Genomic DNA, 19412 nt, shown 5'->3' on the forward strand with positions numbered 1-19412 from the left:
GAATGTAGAATAATTGTATTCTCAAATTTTTATTTGGTAAATTGTTGTAACTTATTAATAGGAACGCCATACACCAAAATCACGAGAAGTTCTTATGAGAGACCATATTAATCACTGGACCTTAGTAAGAAAGAAATGGCATCAGCGAGCTCATAACAATGAACAACGATTTGAACAAAGTGCAAACATCTTGGGCACCATGTTCCGGAGGTAAGTTGTTCTACGGATGTGTTAAAATTATTTTATGAGAAATATTTCAGTCATTGATTCAAATTGACCCCTGGAATTTAGATTAGCTAGTCCAAAGTGTTGTCGAATAATCTTTATTCAAAGAGTCTGAAAATTATTTTAGTCAAAAGGTATAACTCCTCATGGATTAATTATCTACGCTTTTTGAAGGCACGTTATTTTTCTTGAAATATACCTATACATGAAACCATTACTATCGTCTTATATTATCGTGAAATGCGTGTATTTTGAATAACTAATTTGAACGCATTTGTATCTAACGCTTCATATGCATTACCATCTGTTACAGGGCTCAAACGGAGTTTGAATAGTTTGGTTTGTTTTTTTTCTACAACAACTGTACGATTCTTTTTATAATTTTTCTTATATTGGCCTACTGTGAAAATCATTACAATCATGTAAAACTGAATTATCATTACTTCATCATACAATACTTCATTTTTGTTACACATTTTTGTGAATTATTTTATTTCTTAGCAATCTAGTGGAGAGTTTTGATTCAATACGAATTAAATTTTCAGTCGGTATTTGTATGTATGGAAGTCTATATGAATAAATTATGTAACTGAAAGTATTTGATGAAGGAACATACAAAAGCATATTCACCTGCATACTATGGAACCTCATTCACGGTCTAATCGAACTGTGATTATTTTTTTAACAGTCCAAAACCGCCGCATATGCGATTGCCAACAAAAAGATTTTTCTGTGCCAATGGTAAGATGTTCATATAATTTTCTTTTTTTTTCTTTACTGATTGCATTTTAACGAAATGACCTTTAAACATTATGCTTCAGGCTGTACTTTGTATTGTAGATATTTCCAGTTTTTATTAAACAGTCAACTCTTTTCTGTATCACACCTCTCCAATTTCTTGGGACGAAGGATGAGAAAACGTAATTTAGGGATTGAGAAAGACAAGTATTTGGTGTTTTCACAAATTGACAGATTATTACAATGTTATAAGGCATAAATGAGAGTGTGTATCAAAAGTACTAGAATCGAACGCCATAGGAACTGGTAAAATTTGAGTATTTAACACTCCTGTTATACTATGGTAACGGAAATATTTTTTATCGTATCAGTTTTCACAAGTCATGGTCACTTAATGACTTGGCAGTGTCCATTTTAGTTTGTTTTTTTTTTTTTTCATATAAAATGTAGCTAAGAAATAAGTAACATAATAAATTAAATCATTCATTTTCTTAACTAACATTGCATTAACTTTCTCACCAATTATATAACATACTAGAATAGTTCAATAACAAATATTTTTTTGTTAGCAACGTAGAATTATTTACCTAATAATAAATATTATATAGATCATAAAAGAAATTCAGTTTACCTCGTAGCCCGTCTACCGCAATATTGTAAGATTTTAACTTTCTGAATACCAAGTACCAGTTGAGAAATACTATTGGTGTAAAGTTTTAAGGTTCACTTATCGGTGAGAGAGAGTTCAAGCACTTGTTGAAATGTTTCTTCTTCTAGAAGACGACGTTGTTCTTCTTCCAATTGCTGTTGCTCTGATAGTCGCAATGCTAATCTGAGTTGTTCTGCTGGTCCCTCCAATGCTTCACAAGTCTCCCCTCTCTTTGACTCACCTCCACTTGCTGGACTTTCCTCTTCAATTTCGCACCCACCAATTGTCTCTTGATACAGTGCCAGACTAGCTTGAATAGCCCTGAGTGCCATAAATTTGTGAGTAACACACTGTTCTAGATCAGTACAAAATTCATGAGAATCTGTTGTAAAATTTTATCAAAAATTTGACCAGTTGTCTGACAATTCTAATAAGTATGACATTCGATATAGCTCATAATCACAAATAATAAGGAGGTTCCAACTTTTGAAAACGTATCTAAACTGACGGTTTTTTTTAACATGATGTCTAGACCTCAGGAAAGATTTGGAAACAATGAATAATTCAAATTTGTGAGTTTTGCATCGAGTTTTCACTGTCAGTTTTATAAATAAAACTTCCTAAATATGGGGGAACAGTTGAGAATACTTCGAAGTAAGTAAACAATTTTTGGAGCTCTTACAGTTCTAAAAAAAAAAAAAAAATGAATGGTATGATGGCAGTGAATGTTATGTAATACATAATGAGAAGAACTTCAATGGTACTCGAAGAGCAATTATTGCAGCATGAAACGTTTGTAAATAACGTAAATTTTCCCTGTTATTATAAAAATAATATGATGTGACATACCTGTCTGACAATTAATAAGCAGGAAAAAAAATATGGAGATTAATTGAAAGAAAAAAAAGTAACATCAAAACTTATTGCACAAGGTAACAGATAAGATTGAGCGAAAATTTGATAAAAAATATAAATACCTTTGAAGCTGTCTCTCCTCCTCACTGGTGATATTAGGTGTCGTTGGTCGGGATGGTTTTTGTGCTCTCAATGCCTCCCATATATCAACCTATAAAATGATCACTGTGCAATCATCTCAAAGCTATTGAAATATTCCCAAATTTGCGAACTCATGCCTTTGACCGTAATGACAGATATAAATTGGCTCAAGTTATAAGTTGTGCCTAATTTGTAATAAAGAATAGAACTTTCGACTGCGCAACAATTTTTGTATTGCATACAGAAACAACAAAATAGTTGCCAAGTTTTACTAGCTAAAGTTCGCCAATTTTTTTTAGGTTTTCCAATTCAACAGGCCACTTTTTTCAATTATTTATGCACTCGAATTTCGCTACAATTTTTCATAATCGCACAGTAATGGCTGTATATAATACAAAGATATACCTCATCACGTTCACTGCCTGCTTCGATGAGACTTTGTTGGATAGCAAACTGCAGTAAATCATCCTCTTCCTCAATACTAAATTGACGTCTAACATCAGCCCCTGTATTAACATGGATAATATAATTTCGATTACATGACAACATAGTTTCTAAAGAAAATATACTCAAATATCTTATCTCTTTCAGTTGTCTACCTAATTTAGTGTATCCAGGTGGAGCGTCAAAGCAGATATCGTCAACTAAACAAGTTATCTTATTGCCATCTTGCAGTCTTCCAACATTAGATACTTCCTGATCTAGTCCAAAGATATTGCCGAATGTTATTCTGGCATTTAGTACGTGAAATAATGGAATTTCTAGAAGAAAATTGAAATGAAAGAATTATCTAACTTAAAAATAACTTTGGATAATATTCATGGTCAGTTCACATGTTCATGATGATCTTCAATCAATTTTAGAAGTTCAATTAACGAGAAACAGCAATTAGAATTGACTTGAAGTTAAAAAACTGACCATGAACACCAGCTCAATTTCAGCAAAAGTTCACCACAGGTCATTTGAACAATACCGATTTTGACGGGGAACCCAGCTGGAAGTTGCATTTGAATGAAGTCCTTCAGCTTGGCAAAGTGGGAGCTTGATATTGCCATCAAGTCTACGATAGGCATAATCTGCTCTTGCAAACTGAGAGGATACTCTTCACTAAGCCATAGAGTTGCCTGCGGTTAAATAATCCAACCTAATATGTAACCAAGTATTCAGGTTCTTGCAACTATACTTAATTAGTACACTATACCTCATGTGTCTACATAATGCAGTGGAAGAAAAATCTTTAAAAACTTATACGCATGTTTCTTAATGGTAATGATGTGAAATGGAGTTGATTACGAGCTTTTGGAAAATGTGTAAATCTGTATAAAGAAATGAAAGTTTAAACGAAGGAATTATAAAATGTAACAAAAATTATGCAATCCACAGATTCTCAAGCTTTTTGAAGAGAATTTCTTTCTCTCGAAATAACTTCCTACCAGAATTTCTAGCTACATCAGAGTATCTAATGAAATGTGAAAACAGAGATTTAAATTCCTGGTTTTACAGGTTTTTCAGCAGGAAGGTACTCTGTTCATGAACAACGGAAACGAGCAATTTTTCAAGGGTAAAATTACTTTTTTGCAAACAGGTTGTAATTTGTTGAATCTGTAGTATTTTAAAGAGCAATTATTTTTATAGCAAGCTGGCGAAAAGGCATTGATTGAAGTACATCAGAGTTTGCTGGAGGAGTTACAAGATTTTCCGGAATTACTGTGAACCATTTGTTCATATGTGTTTCATACTCTGAGAAATCACAAAATATCAGAGTACGAGTATTCACAAGTGGACAAAAAAAACTATTTGACCCCAGAATTAACGAAAATAAGGTTTGCATAAAATTAATTCTGAAATATTTGCTTATATTTACAGCGAAATATTGCCAAGACACTGAGAAACGCGTTAATATTTGAAAAGAGGAAATTTCATTTGTTCGAAATTCGAATGTCAAATTGATCTTGGCAACAATTCAATATTCAATCTTATAACGTTTTCTTTGGACACTTGTGCATAAAAAAGTCGATGATTCTACCTTTTCCTTAAAATTGTACTTTAAATGTTTTTCAGTATATTGTCAACAGTTTGGGTATCACACACAGTGGTAAAGTAACAATTAGTAAAACTACCTTGAATTTTTGTATCTTTGTATTAATTTCTTTCGGCCTTCCAATGTCTTTACCCTCCAAATCAAAGTCTGGATCAAAATATTCTTCGGGCGTGATGTTACAAGGGTTACCAATGTTAATAAACTCCTCCTGTAATGATTAATATATGCACTTTTCTAATATCATCCAATACTATAAGTATAAATTACAGAAGCGTTTGTATAAAACTGTAACTGATACTACTTTCTTTTTCGTATAAACTTGCACAAATCGAATGCATGTTAAATCGACAAATTATGTGGATGCTACAAGTATTGAAAAAAAACAAAATCAATCATTTGAAAATTTTTAGAAAAGTTCAGGAAAAGCACATTGTTTTTATATTTTTCATACATTGACTTTGTATGAAGTAATATAAAAATATAAATACACTGGCAGTGTTGTTGGTATTCTCTTGCTGTTCTGCAATTCCGAGAAAAGATTGAAGAGGTGTTCGAGGAGCACGAGCTCTAGCTCTGTCCGATTCAGACAAATGTTCCAAACGTGTTTTGGTTATCAATTCCACATTGCTCGCACTGAATACTTTACAATCGTGTCCATTTACAGCTTCACTTTTATCAGAACGCCAACCCCATAACCCTGCTTTATTCCTAGATGTTTTGCAAGATTTGGTTTTAATTATTGAGATTTGATACAATTAGTTGACTACAGGTAATTTTAATTTTTTTATCAATACGCATTCAACTTTAAAAGTGAGAACAATAATGAATTCTATTTCTTACTACACTTTACAATATAACATTTTATTATAACTAGGGTAATATTGCAGTTTTTACCTTTCAAAGCTGATTTTTTCAGTGTCTATATATGTGGTAACTATGGGATTGGTAAGCCGCGCGATTATGCTCTCTTCTGAAGGTAATATCATTTGCTCATTGTCTTCTCCGACTAATTTCATATGCTCGACGTAAACTTTCCTTGTCTCGTGATCTACCTCCATCATTGTCGCCCCATCATCTATTATAAGGTGTAGTTATTATCACAGCACAATTTTGTAATTTATGCAGTTCTGATGTTTGTATTAAACAACATCACTCGGCATTGGCAAAATGCTCAATGAGTCGATCAGACACTGGAAATTTATACTAATGAGTCCGATAGTGTTAAAAGCTGGAGACAAAATTAGTCAACAAATATGTGCACACACACTAAGTCCTTACTTCAGGGTCCGAAAAATTTTCATTACAACACCCCCGAGACCTGTTCCAAATAATTTGAAACAAATCTGTGTAAACTTTGAACCCGCTACATCAAAAAATTTACCCTTGGTAGTGGATCGACACTTGCCTCATGCACACAGTTAATTTCTACACCACCAACTAATTGTGGAGATGAAGAAGATTATTTGTAGATTGTAGTGTCAATCATTACATTGTTCAAAAACTATGTTTTGAGTTTGTCATTTGTACATATTTTGCTCTTATTTAATGGTCAATGTTAAGTACATTAAACTATACAAATAGATGAACACTAGATAAGAAATCAGGAAGCAAAAAATATTTTCACATATACAATCTTATGATACTGAAGAGTGCCATTTAAATAGTTTCAATATGTAGACATATATGGAATACACATGTAATCATGATAATGTATATAATCCAACTACCCATCGTAACATAAAAAGCTGGAATTTAAAACTCCAAGATTAAAGTAGCAGGAGTATAAGGACAAAGCTTTAAGGCCGCGTGTAATGTGTAAGCTAGGAAATCCGAAAATGCAATTATGACGAGCTGCGTTGTAAAAAATTTAGCTTATGAGGTGTTATTGATTTTGCCCATTGGCAAATAACTATTACAACTATTGAAACAATTCGCAAAGTGAAGAGTATCGATGTTATTTTAGTTGATATTATTTCCATAATGTGCAAGGCTGATAATTATTTACTCTTCTATGTGCAACACAGTGAGTGATTTAAAAATAAATCAACAAACAGCCAATCAATTAAGATTAGATTAAATTAAAGTACTCTCAAGAATATGAAGGAAAAATTAAAGATAAGAAAAGGGAAAACACAGTATCACCTGATTGCTGTCCCAGCATGCTGAACACGTAACTGCGTGCACATCTAATTACCACGGGAGCATTCGTTGCAGCTTGCATTCAGTATTAGTAATCGATTATCATCAATGCAAAGTAACTGATCGTTATGATGAATTGTGATGAATTTTAAGACAGATTTTTAGTGGCATTAAAGTATATAGTCTATACCTCACATGCGTACAAGTAAGAGTATTTTACAGTTTTTATGTTCACTTACTTTGACCCTTGAAAATGTAGCTACGATTTCCACGCTGCCAATTAGTATGATCGAAACCTAACAGTGTGGTGTCAATTCGAACATTGCTGCCCTGCTTATAAACTTTATAAGTGTCGCTAGGGCACATCCGTGAAACTAAAGGAACTGTATAGAAGGAACTTTAGTTACAATTTGTGTTGTGAAATTAAAGACAATGATCGGAGCAAATTAGCCGACCCAACGAATAATTGATTTAAAAAACGACCTTACGTTCGTAATTATGTAAAAATTATCTAACAAATTAACCTCGCAATATGTGACTAGCCGATTTTGTTGTAAATTATGTTGAAAGTTTCAGTAAAGTTTGTAAGCAATGTCTCACAAAGTTAGCTTGCAAGGCATGAAACAACTTGCCAATATGAATGTGATATAGAAAACTCAAGAAATTGAATGTATGGAAACAGATGAGATATTCTTGAGAAATTGTTGTAAGAATTAGGAAAGCAAAATAAATTTATAAACCATTATAGACCACAATGATGGTAAATTTAAATAACAAAACATATTTATAATCAAATTTTTCACTTTTCAAGTGTAAACTTACCCCAACTGGTGAACTCCCACTTCATTTCTACATAGAAGTCAGGCGCCTGAAAAAGGTCAGCATTCAATCAATTGCTCCATGAAAATATTGGATCGTTTGTTTTAATGTTCTTCACAGAGATTGAATTTCATAGCTTGTACAGCTCTTTACATATGAATGATAACTCACTTGTTTAAGCTTATGAAGCAACTCAGGAATCCCGGCAACCCGGTTTGTGTATCTTTGGTAATCTCGACGCTCTAGCACCATTTGAAGCAATTCTGGATCGCCGGTCCCAACAGCTTCTTGGACCACTTCAAAGAAGTACGTACATACAATGATCAATACAAATAGCAAGATACTAAATTCTCAAGATAAATAGACAACAAATATATAACCATTGTTTTAATGAAATCTAATAACTATGAACTATAAGTATAACTGACCGCTCCAGCCCTGCGTGTTCTCCGTGTTAACATTTGCTTGGTGATGGAGTAAAATTCGCGCCGCTTCAGCATGACCAAGAGTCACAGCTAACATCAGAGGAGTTCTGCCTCTGTTATCACATTTTTCCTTATCGTGCTAAAATAAATGATATATTTATGATAAAGACAATTCCAGTACCTTGACGCGAAATGTGCAAGATTGAAATATATTTGAAAACTATTGTTATTAGACTGGATTAGGGGATATAGGATAGGAAACGTGCATCAGACTGTGCAAATCATTTCAATCCTAATATGCAGTAAAACATTTCTCAACCTATTTTCAGATAATGGCCCAAGTGCGAACACGCCTATTCCAGATATCTATTTTTTTCAGAAAGTAATGCAATTTGATGGATTATTAGAATAGAGGGATACCGGAGTTTGAAGCCATCATTCAAACCGATAAGGCTTCTTCCTATGTTGATATGGCTTCAACGACTGTTTCCAAATGTGACCGTTATAATTCTTAATCAATAATTTTGGCAACTTCGATATAATTATGATATTAATGAGGTCGACATCAAAAAATATGTCGATGTCTTACGGATGAAAGTTTCTATTCTAATTGACGAGATATCCAACCCAGAAAATAACCGTACAACAAATGTTACCACATATGAAGTAGGAATATACACTTTTGATGCAATTAGGAAATTGAGATTAACATTTTCTTAGGAATATTACATGATGATGGTAGAATTTATGAATAAGAAAAAACCAGCCAGTCATTTGAAAGCACAAATTGGTTGTGAACATTCCTAATGATGGCTTAATTGTGCAGGTCTAAAGGAGCCGTAATTGTGCAAGTATTGCGCACAAAATCAGGCTGAGTTGTTGAATGGTACGGAATTATAACATAGTGTGGATAACGAGAAAAATTTGACCTACCAATTTTGTGGAAAGTTCTTTGTCGAGATCATCGTACTTGTTGTTCCACACAAGCCAATGAAGCGGATAGTTTAATTGTATCATATCTATATTCACCATCTCTACAAAATGTACTTAACGTTAACATGCAATATAATGGTTAGAGAAAATTTTACAGTTCAAACTCGGGACATAAAATTTGACAGTCGAATACATGACACAAAAGGCTAATGAATAATCCACTGACAATGATTGCTGGGAGAAGACCGAATACCGTCTAAAAATAAACGCGTTCGCAGCTCTCTCACTTAAACACTGGAGTCACTAAAAACCTTCGAGCATATACTACTGCAGGGAGCTACCCACTCCATCGACCTCGTGTGACGTCTAAATTCCGGACAAATTAAGAGAGACTCAAAATTAAATCGCGAAAGTGAACTGGGGCGTATTACTGTACATATTATACATATATACATACAATTGTGGGGTCCGATTTACCTGGGATAAAAGCTAATAAATTAATATAATTGAACATAGATATAATTAGTGGTTTTGGTTTGCCAATATCGATCAAAGATTAAAGTGTGAAAAAAATACGGACAAAGAACCGTAATGAAAATATAGTTTAAATGTTACATGAGGTAAATAGAAGAAAGAACTCGATTGGAAATAACAGTTGGAATGGGCAGCTTATCGTGCTTGCTGAAATGAATTTTAAGGGGTGAACTACCCCGCTGAAATGCTATTTTTGACAATCCCCATGCATAATAGGGCCTAAGCTACAGATTGCAGTGAAACTGAAGTTCTAGGGGTTTCTGACATAGCTCTTTCTTTTCAAGTCTGAAGTCGAAATTCAAAATTCAAGATAGCGAATCCAACATGGCCGACCTCGATAACGAAAAATTGATCGATTTTCACTAAAAATAAGTGGAAGCTGTTTTCGAAATCGCTGATCATGGATCTGACGACGAAAATTATACCTATACTACAGAACTACTCATTGTGAGTCTATCTGAGCTTGCGTGATCGATTCTACTGTCTAACGTATTTCCAACGGTAATAATACCATGTGGCCGTTAACGTCACACCGCCGCTGAGTCACCGATTGAAGTTAAGAGATCGGCCCTGCTGCTCTCTCTCTTATTACGGCTTCAACTCGGTCCACAGACTGCGCAGTCTATCTCTATACGTCTATGGTCTATGATACAGAGCTTTCGACGTTTGTGTTTCCCATTCCTTGTCGATTTACTACGTTCCGTATTAAAGTCCGAACGGTCCGAACCGTCAATTGTCCAAACCATTTCGCTTTAATTCCGTGATCCGGCCTAACATGAGTTGTGGATTTGTTACCTGTGGCCCGAACGAAGCTCTTGTTGTTTCAGGTAAATATAAACGATACGAAACGTTCGCCAAAAACCTATTTACGCGTCTTCAATAATTGCTTTGGCATTCCGGTGACATAATTATGTAACACTTGTTATGCTGGAGGGACGAGCGAAATTAGCCCAGCTTTGTATATCTATATATGCACATGTCATACCACTTAACTCAATGGACATCGGAGATATAGATACTATACATATCTATGGGTATTCATCTAACGTCTAAAACCCAATTAATTCATTCAAAGTCAGAGTTGTTTTAATTTTTCATATCCATAGTCTATTCTGTACCATGATAATGCCTAAATTAGCAGACTAATATCGAAACACCGATATTACGTCCGTGTGGATAGTTGATATTATTTGCTTGGGTTTTTTTCTGTTAAAGTATGGATACACCTGAAGGGTGGTTATAATTTGATATGGTCTGGAATTCGATGAGAACGTTAGCAGGGTATTAATTGAATAATAACGTTTGACGCATGTAGTTTGTTTAAGAATATTCAATAGTTTATTGTTTGTAATTGAAAATTAATAAAATATCAGGAGTGTGTCTTGAGAGACGTTTTGTTAAGAAGTCAGAGGCGTAGTTGACGAAAGTAGGAATCTGAGTGAAGTTAGAGACAAAGCATATGTGTGCACGAGAGGTGTAATAATCTAGAGTAGAGGACAAAATAGAGACTATAGCGTTAATGCAAGAAATGTGGGCGAGATACCAAGTAGGAGCAATAGATGGTAAAAACTTGTCATTTCGTACACTTTAATTTGACACATGACTTCTGTGTATGTCGATAGTGCCTGGTAACTTCAACATCATGTTTAAGCATTGTTGTTCATTGAATATTGCGGCGTTGAAGCTATATGGAAAATCACCTCATTCAGTTATCTTTTGTACTCTTTTTCACTATTGTTCACTGTACCTTAGCAGCCAAATCAGAGTAAATCAGAGTAAATCAAGTATGCACAACCATTATCTTCACTGTAACTTGTCGGAGATGTTACATAATAATGTAAGAGATGCAAGACTGACAAACCTTTGTTTGGATTTCTTTTTAGTTGCAATTTGTGTTCTCATTAGTTGTCAATATTAATACCACAACAATTAATTATTGTGACCGATAGTGAAAATTATAGAATCAAATTTAACACCAAATGATACCAAAATATCAAAATAATTCGTTTGGTAACATTTACAGCTGTACTTGTTTTACATTGTTTCTGGATTGTTTAATTTTAAGGATGCTGCTATGGCAAACCGCTGTTAGTACCTGGTGGAAGGGTGTTTGTTTGGCCTGTTGTACAGCAAGTTCAGAAGTAAGTACTTTTTTTTGTGGAAATACAGTTCTTATGCTTTAATGCTTATAAGTTTTGCATTCTGAGTCTTAGGCAGTTTTGCTGTATTTAAATGAAGCATGGTATACAAAATTGACATGAATCAGATATCGAAACTTTGAAAAAACTAATACATATGCAAGAATTTTCCTAAGTATTTTGAAGTGCTAAACTAATATGAAATAAATTTTCGATGTACTTAAATATAATGTTTAAAATGATGACCTATGAATTGATTGTGAATGTAGCAAATGAGCAAATATTTTAATTTTTACATCACTTAACTTTGTGTTCTGGCGAAGAGGAATTTGTTCACGGGAAAAGTTGGAATGGTGGATACTCTGTTGCAAAAAGAATATCTCTCAAGTTGCTCTTATGTACTAGTCTTATGAAAAATATTTTTTCCACAGGATATCTTTGAATACGATGACTCTTCAGGTTGAGAGTCCTACTGTTTATACATGTCAGGGAGTACCAATATCTGTAACAGGAATTGCTCAGGTACTCATTATTTTTTTTGCTAAAGTAATAAAATTGTCAAAAGGAAGGTACGATTTCATGAATTCTTGTACAAGAGGCATATTAAAGGAATCAAATTAGGGCCAGTTGGAAAGTTCTAGGGGAACATTACAAGTTCTGCGTTATATTTTTAAAGAGAGACAGAATATTCCAGCCTCAAGTTAATCAACAAATGACCCTACAATTAAAATAAATAAGCTGTAAATTTCCTTTGAAGAATAATATTTCGAAACTCTCAGACAGTTGTCCATTCAGTTTGAAATTAATAACGTAATTGTACCAAATACTACACGATTCATTATCACTGGATGAGTCAGAGATTCCTTCACTGGATGACCTGTGATATTTTTCACCATAGGTCAAGATTCAGGGTCAAAATGAAGAGATGCTATCAACAGCTTGTGAACAATTCCTTGGGAAAAGTGAACATGAAATTCACAATATAGCTTTAGTCACGCTGGAAGGTCACCAGCGAGCAATTATGGGCAGCATGACAGTTGAGGTACACTTTACATCATTCGTTCCGAATACTATTGTATCATATCGATATTTGGGTATCTATGAAAAATTTTCTATTTGATCTTACTCAGCTGGATTTGTCAAATTTAGTTCATTACACTATTGTCACTATCAGTTCTTCATGTGTTCAATTAAGAGATATGTATGTGAGTAGATGGCTGAAAACATGCGTGAATTTCAAGCATTTATACCTTCATAACTAATTATTCAATTCAATTGGGGTTTGTTTCATTCATAAATATGTAGATTAAGCTTTATTTATATATTTTATTTGTCAGTGTCAGTTGATAGAAAGCATTGTTATTAATACTAATGTCAACCATTTTGCTTGGTGATATGTTTTTCAGTGGCGACGATATCTCAATTAGTTCAATCTTTGAGACTGTTATGGATAGTTCATCCTCTTTACTGTGAACAAATTTTTTTTTTATAATGAAATGACTGCCATTTGAAATTGAATTTTGATTCTCCCGCAAAATTTAATGAGAGACTGTAGCTACCATAAAAAAAATGTTACCTAGCGAAATGGTTGATATTATTATCAATAACAATACTTCCTATGAATTAATTCTAATTAAAAAAAAATTCTGGTTGAAGTTCGATCTACATACTTTCGATTAAACAAAACCCTAATCCAATTTAAGAATTAGTTGTTGAGATATAAGTTCCAAAAATTTACCCAATTTTTCAGTTGTCAACTCTCCTAAATTGCAGTGTTTTTTGTAAAATTTATTTTGCTACTAACAATCCGGAAGTCTTTAGCAGGAATTGGCGTTTTTCAGATCTAATAACTTTTGAAAATGTTTTACAAAAAAACCTCTAGCCTTACTATTAATCTATCATTATCGCCAATATTTACGGATCCATAAATAACAGTAACCAATCTTTACTTCAAGGAAATTTACAAAGATCGCAAGAAGTTCAGCAAAGCAGTCTTTGAAGTTGCGAGCAGTGATCTTGTGAACATGGGTATTACTGTCGTGTCTTACACCCTAAAAGATATTCGTGATGAAGAGGTATATCATTTGAAATATCACTTGGTTATTATAGTCTGTTTACTTATTGATATGGATAGTCAATTCATGTAGTCATGTAATTAATCAATGTGTGAACTGCATACAACTCTTATATACATGTACTATAGATCTACTGATCACTGGTATGTAATTTTGTATTTGCTTTATCACATTTTCTAGCATTACTGATTACATAATTTATTTATTATGTTCCCATTTGATATGCTACTCCAGTAATTACAGTGAAATTGCTACTACTGTACTACCAACTATACTAACCTGAATTCACTTGAAGCCTGGGAACAATCATTTCCTTCGAATCTATAGCAGAAAACTACTTCTGGCCCAGAAAAGTTGTCTGTAATTTTATCACAAAACAACTATGTGTATACAGTATGTTCTTAATGCATAGCTTTGATACATCTTGAAATTCACCATAAACTAATGTAATGACAAAGTACTTTAACTTCAACAGATCGTTTGGAGCAGGGCTGTTTAAAATTTCTGAGCATCAGGATCAGTAATTATTCCATAATAAATTAAGGGAAGACTTCGGTGAAATTTTAAAAATCGTTATTGGAAGTCGTATAAAAAAATCCTTTTACCAATTTTTAGATTATGGTAGTACAGGCCTTGAAACGAAGTTTCAACCTCTTGCGATAAGATGGCAGAATCTTCTCTAAAAGTTTCCTTGCGCATACGGTTTCATTGCAGGAAGTTAAAACTTTGTTTTCAATGATTTTTTATATGACTTTTTTTTTAAGCTTGTAAGAATTAAAAATCCATATTGTCCAAAATTTTATGGAAGTAACTCTTTAACAAGTCGTTATACAATGCAAAATCCACTTTAGCAAATCAAATTATTATATTACCGAACAAAAAATGTCTACTCACAGAGGAACACCTTCGACCCATAGATTCTAATTCCGTTGATATTTGTTTAATTTGATAAAGGTCTGAGTTATCGGAAAGCGGATAATAGCTTTAAACCCAATAAACATTTTACTTTTCTCCTCTCAATATGTTAGGATAATCCTAGATTTTTTAAGCAATTTCTATACATTTCTATATAATTTTCATTGTGATGGATCATAAAATACTTATATTCATAAGCGTATTTTCAAATCAGGGTAAAAAAGTATCTTACATAGCTATTCAGCACTTACACAAATGCCAGAATACAGTCATAAAAATCTTTGCATTTATAGTTGATGATGTTACCTTGTTAGTATCAACCAACTTTCGACCATGAATGATTCGACTGATTAAACTCCATTGAAAATTCAACTTGCCACTGATACTAATAATGAGTTATGATAATGAAACTTCATAAGTTATACGAGAAAGTAAATTCATGCTATCTTCATACCTTATTGGAACTCTTCAATAAAACTTGATTAATTAAAAGTCCAGTTACATATGAGCCAATCAGCCGTGACTTTTAGGATACAGCCATTGTTAATATCTCCAACTTTATGAGGTTATTTGATACTTGTGCTTGAAAAAAACGTAGCTCTTTGATCTCGACAGTCTTGCAAACGTATAATAATGCATATGCGCCATGTAATTTTTGTGTACTCAAATATTATTCGATAGAATTCAATGTTTACTAATTATTAATATATTATATGCACTTTGAGAATTCGATCTGACGCTTGAATGACAACTATCGATGTATTCAGTATATATAGGCATATAGCATCGAAACTCAAAACTTCAATCCCTATGAATATTTATTCGATTTTTGTTCTGCTACTTACAGGGGGCAAAGGTATGTTCGAATTTTTTTTTTTTTTTGACCTTAGGTAAAAATTTCGGTTGCTATGCACCAGTCAATTATTTTCTCTTATTTTTCTTAATGATATCTTCTTCAGTCATTTATTGGATAAGCACTTACGTAAATCGTATGTTTTCAAATGCTATGTAGCGAAAATCTAATGTCTATAATTTTATCGCAGTTACTGTTCCTTCCTATTGTTGAAATTTTGGGTGTATTTATGAGATAACATTGGCTATTTCCTATGTTAGCTGGTGAACATTGCACGAAAACATGTATGAGTGCTGGAATTTTTTCATTTGAATTGGCTTTTTAATAAGTTAACGCTTTTCCAAAAGGTACATTGTTGTTTTGTCCATTGCACATCGAAACTTTCTCTCACCTAAATATTACGCATCTATTTATAGGGATACCTGAAAGCCCTTGGTATGGCACGTACAGCAGAAGTCAAGAGGGATGCTAGAATCGGCGAAGCCGAGGCTCGCAAAGATTCACAGATACGAGAAGCTATTGCAGAAGAACAGCGTATGGCATCTAGGTTCTTGAACGATACAGAAATTGCAAAAGCTCAACGTGACTTTGAACTAAAGAAAGCTGCTTACGATGCCGAAGTACAAACCAAGGTAGTTTGAAAACAATTGCTGTTTATTTTAGGTATGATTTGCATGGCAATGTAATTTGATCTAGAAATCTTTTTTGTTTTTAATTCTGATTTTTCCTTCTAATATCTCAGTTTATAACATGACTGAAATGGAAGGAATTATATTTAAGACATTATAGACACGACTTGAAAACTGAGATTTCCGAAATCGTCAAATGATTTGAGACCATTTTTACATATCTCATATTGTAAAATTACTGTATTCGTTTATCCAATTCTGTTTGTTAAATCCTGGATCAAAAATTATAGAAAGCTGAAGCAGAAATGGCTTACGAACTGCAAGCAGCTAAAACAAAGCAAAGGATCATGGAGGAGCAAATGCAAGTAAAGGTGGTCGAACGAACTCAAGAAATATCTGTTCAAGAGCAAGAAATGACTCGTCGTGAACGAGAATTGGATGCCACAGTCCGTCGTCCAGCTGATGCCGAAAAATACAGGTAAATATATAAAGAATTTTTCGCAACAACCTTTAATTCAAAATTGAATCAAATATTATTGTACCCGTCAATGCTCGTGTATCAGATTGGAAAAAATGGCTGAAGCAAATCGCCTGCGACAAGTAATGGAAGCTGAGGCTGAAGCTGAAGCTATAAGAATTAGGGGAGAAGCTGAAGCTTTTGCTATTGAAGCTAAGGCTAAAGCTGAGGCTGAACAAATGGCCAAAAAAGCAGAAGCGTGGAACGAATACAAGAATGCAGCAATGATAGACATGATGTTGGACACTTTACCAAAGGTACTTCTGACGCTATTGCTATCAGGATTCAAACTTCACTCTGCTTAATTTTAATTTTGTTTTTAAAAAGTCACTACTATTCGAAAGAAGGGATGATAATTTTTCAATCTAGTTGATAGACTAAAAAACGTTAAGTACGTGTAAGATACTGCGGAAGTACACGAAAATTGTTCCATTGTAGGTTGCAGCTGAAGTAGCCGCACCCTTATCTCAGGCAAAGAAGATAACCATGGTTTCCAGCGGAAACGGTACTGTGGGAGCAGAAAAATTAACTTCAGAAGTACTAAACATTGTTGCCAGGGTACCCGAACTTGTCAAATCAATGACCGGAGTGGACATAGCCAAGGTAATAGCTCCAGTTATGATTGGTTTTTGATGTAACTTAAGATTCCAGTTACCGAATGTAAGTTCCGAATATACGTCGATCCTTGATGTAAATTGATTTTTGATCCTTCTGAGACGTTATTCCCGTAATCATTCTATAAATATAACTAAAGCCAATCTGGCATTTAAGTACGCAGTCAAGTGTGAATTGTTTCAGTGAGATTAGGGACCAAAAACCTCTACTTGTATTCGAAACTACACTATATGTACGTAATCAAAATCTCTTGACTAAACGTACATGAATAATAAATCATGTATTTTCGCGTTTCAGTCCGTACACGCCGCATGAACAAGAGAAGAATCCTTTAGATATGAATCCTTTACTTCTTACAATACCCAAAACACTTCAGCTCAACCCGATAACATGTTTGGGCACTGGAGTAAATCGCAGACGAATTATATTTCACCATAACGGTAGAAAATATTTAGTGACAAGTGAAGGGTCAAGCTTACCAAAATTTACTCGAGAATATACTGTGAGATCTAGACCAAAAAAATGCGGGCATGCTTGAGTTGACTCAATCGAATTTTATAAACTTTTTGAATAAAACTCATTGAATTCCCTAGGAACAAAATTCGAAGGAGTATTCGACCTAGTTGGCAAATTTGTTTGATTGCACAGGTTGATGAAGTTTATTATTGTTTGGTCTGAAACTTACGTACATTCAGCGCTTATATACACTACACATAGGTATATTATTTACATTATTGTAACATACATACATAAAAAGATATATACTCTTATATAAAACTTATACAAATAATCGATACACCTACCTAGAGTGGGTAAAAAAAGAAGAAAGTTTATAGCAAGTAACGCATTGGATGGATCTGCTTATATGTTATATTAAGTACATTGAATTACACAGAAAACATTCAAATTACAGGATTTTTTAAATGTTTTTTCGATAAAAACGAAGTGTAAACTGCATTTACAATATTTGACCGAGTCCGTAGTAACAAGAGACTTGAAACTTGCACGTTATTTTACCTGCCACGTACGTACATGTTCATATATTTGAAATTTTTATGCACATAGTAACCCTTGTTACCGTTTGTTCGTATGGTACAAATATTACAAAAAACCTGCTGTATTATTGCAGTAGTCACTAATATAAGACAAATTAATTTATATAATAATAGATCGACATTGCCATTAAATAATTAAACTAGATTCAGTTTTTGTTATGTTTTTTACATCAGCTTGGTAGAAAGTTAAGTTTGGTCTAAATTTTCCGTTTTTTTCCTTATTGTTTTGTGACCCAAAACGGTATCTTGAAAGTTGATTACTTATTCGTGATTGAAACATGCATCAACTTCCGTAATTGATTTGAAAGAACGCGTTTACTACCTGAAGTTAAAACAAAATATTTGTACCAATAATGATGAACCATTTTACCTTCTGTTATTAATTCTGTATAGCTAATTGTGTTAACGAATTTATACCAATGCATGATGCACAAATTTTGTCGCAGTCAATGACGGAATGTGTATAACTTACAACAATTTTTACACACACATCTCTATATAGTAATAATATATAAATTACGCGCGTTTCAGTAAAGATAAAATATATTCATAATTTTGACGTTCCGAATGTTGTTAATCTTGCATATATTTGGTAAGTTGGTGTGATATTATCAAAAGACCATGGTTACTACGATGCCAACTCCTGACATGATATTTCAAAGATTAATTGTACTCATTGCTTTCAGAATCAACTTTTATTGTGGTAGAAGCTAATAATGGTTATACAATATTATCTTATGCAGGTGTGATTTTTCACTATTATTCATCACCCCAAAGGAGAATCTCATACCTAGTTGCCCCAGGTATTTTATTTTTAATTAATTCTTTTTCGCCATAAGGTGGAGGCTCCACCTTCGATATTTTTAATGCAGAAACGTTCGTATTTATAGATTTTACCCATTTTTACAATTAGTAACATTTCAAATTAAGTGTAAACTGGTGCAATTTGGTCAAAAACTATATTCGTGCGTCTAGTCTACAGTACGTCAAGATCTATATTTACTTACACGATTACCTATTTACCTTTCCATATAGTTGGCATTTTATCAAATAAAAAAGATCTATGTATTTTACCTTTGACTCGGAGTGCATTGTTATTTCTCTCGTCTTACATTC

The 19412-nt window shown here is 33.4% G+C and overlaps 3 protein-coding genes across 11 annotated transcripts in view; 2 read left to right on the forward strand and 1 right to left on the reverse strand.

Annotated features, from left to right (window-relative positions):
• Positions 1–4738, forward strand: part of LOC124300028 (protein lin-37 homolog) — a 16313-nt gene extending 11575 nt beyond the window's left edge. For 3 of the 5 annotated variants that reach the window (XM_046753636.1, XM_046753634.1, XM_046753635.1), the window contains 2 exons: positions 62–210; positions 4112–4738. In XM_046753636.1, coding sequence (XP_046609592.1) covers positions 62–210; positions 4112–4142 — 180 coding nt within the window. In that variant the 3' untranslated portion in view covers positions 4143–4738. Of the gene's footprint in view, positions 1–61; positions 211–538; positions 934–4111 lie in introns of those variants that run through there. The other 2 variants (XM_046753633.1, XM_046753632.1) reach the window with 1 other exon arrangement.
• Positions 405–9273, reverse strand: LOC124300015 (ankyrin repeat domain-containing protein 13D). 4 transcript variants are annotated; one of them, XM_046753613.1, is made up of 15 exons: positions 8966–9273; positions 8036–8171; positions 7779–7903; positions 7611–7656; positions 7028–7171; positions 6792–6863; positions 5544–5724; positions 5138–5357; positions 4729–4857; positions 3582–3732; positions 3208–3369; positions 3014–3114; positions 2590–2678; positions 2462–2465; positions 1798–1933 (listed from the first exon to the last, which is right to left on the reverse strand). In XM_046753613.1, exons 1-15 carry the CDS (start codon positions 9062–9064, stop codon positions 1919–1921), a joined length of 1674 nt encoding a protein of 557 aa, XP_046609569.1. In that variant the 5' UTR covers positions 9065–9273; the 3' UTR covers positions 1798–1918. The 4 variants fall into 4 exon arrangements, with proteins under 4 accessions (XP_046609566.1, XP_046609567.1, XP_046609568.1 ...); XM_046753610.1 differs by lacking the exon at positions 2462–2465 and having other exon boundaries at positions 405–1933; positions 8966–9271; XM_046753611.1 differs by lacking the exons at positions 2462–2465; positions 6792–6863 and having other exon boundaries at positions 405–1933; positions 8966–9269.
• Positions 9274–10140: 867 nt separating this feature from the next.
• Positions 10141–19376, forward strand: LOC124301187 (flotillin-1). 2 transcript variants are annotated; one of them, XM_046755954.1, is made up of 11 exons: positions 10141–10326; positions 11565–11640; positions 12069–12159; positions 12536–12679; positions 13593–13712; positions 15475–15483; positions 15897–16112; positions 16400–16587; positions 16673–16883; positions 17065–17229; positions 17539–19376. In XM_046755954.1, the coding sequence occupies exons 1-11, from the start codon at positions 10275–10277 to the stop codon at positions 17554–17556; spliced, it is 1290 nt and encodes a 429-aa protein (XP_046611910.1). In that variant the 5' UTR covers positions 10141–10274; the 3' UTR covers positions 17557–19376. The 2 variants fall into 2 exon arrangements, with proteins under 2 accessions (XP_046611910.1, XP_046611911.1); XM_046755955.1 differs by lacking the exon at positions 15475–15483 and having other exon boundaries at positions 10142–10326.
• Positions 19377–19412: the final 36 nt, after the last annotated feature.

The sequence above is a fragment of the Neodiprion virginianus genome, chromosome 3, assembly GCF_021901495.1.
Source record: "Neodiprion virginianus isolate iyNeoVirg1 chromosome 3, iyNeoVirg1.1, whole genome shotgun sequence".
Taxonomy (NCBI): domain Eukaryota; kingdom Metazoa; phylum Arthropoda; class Insecta; order Hymenoptera; family Diprionidae; genus Neodiprion; species Neodiprion virginianus.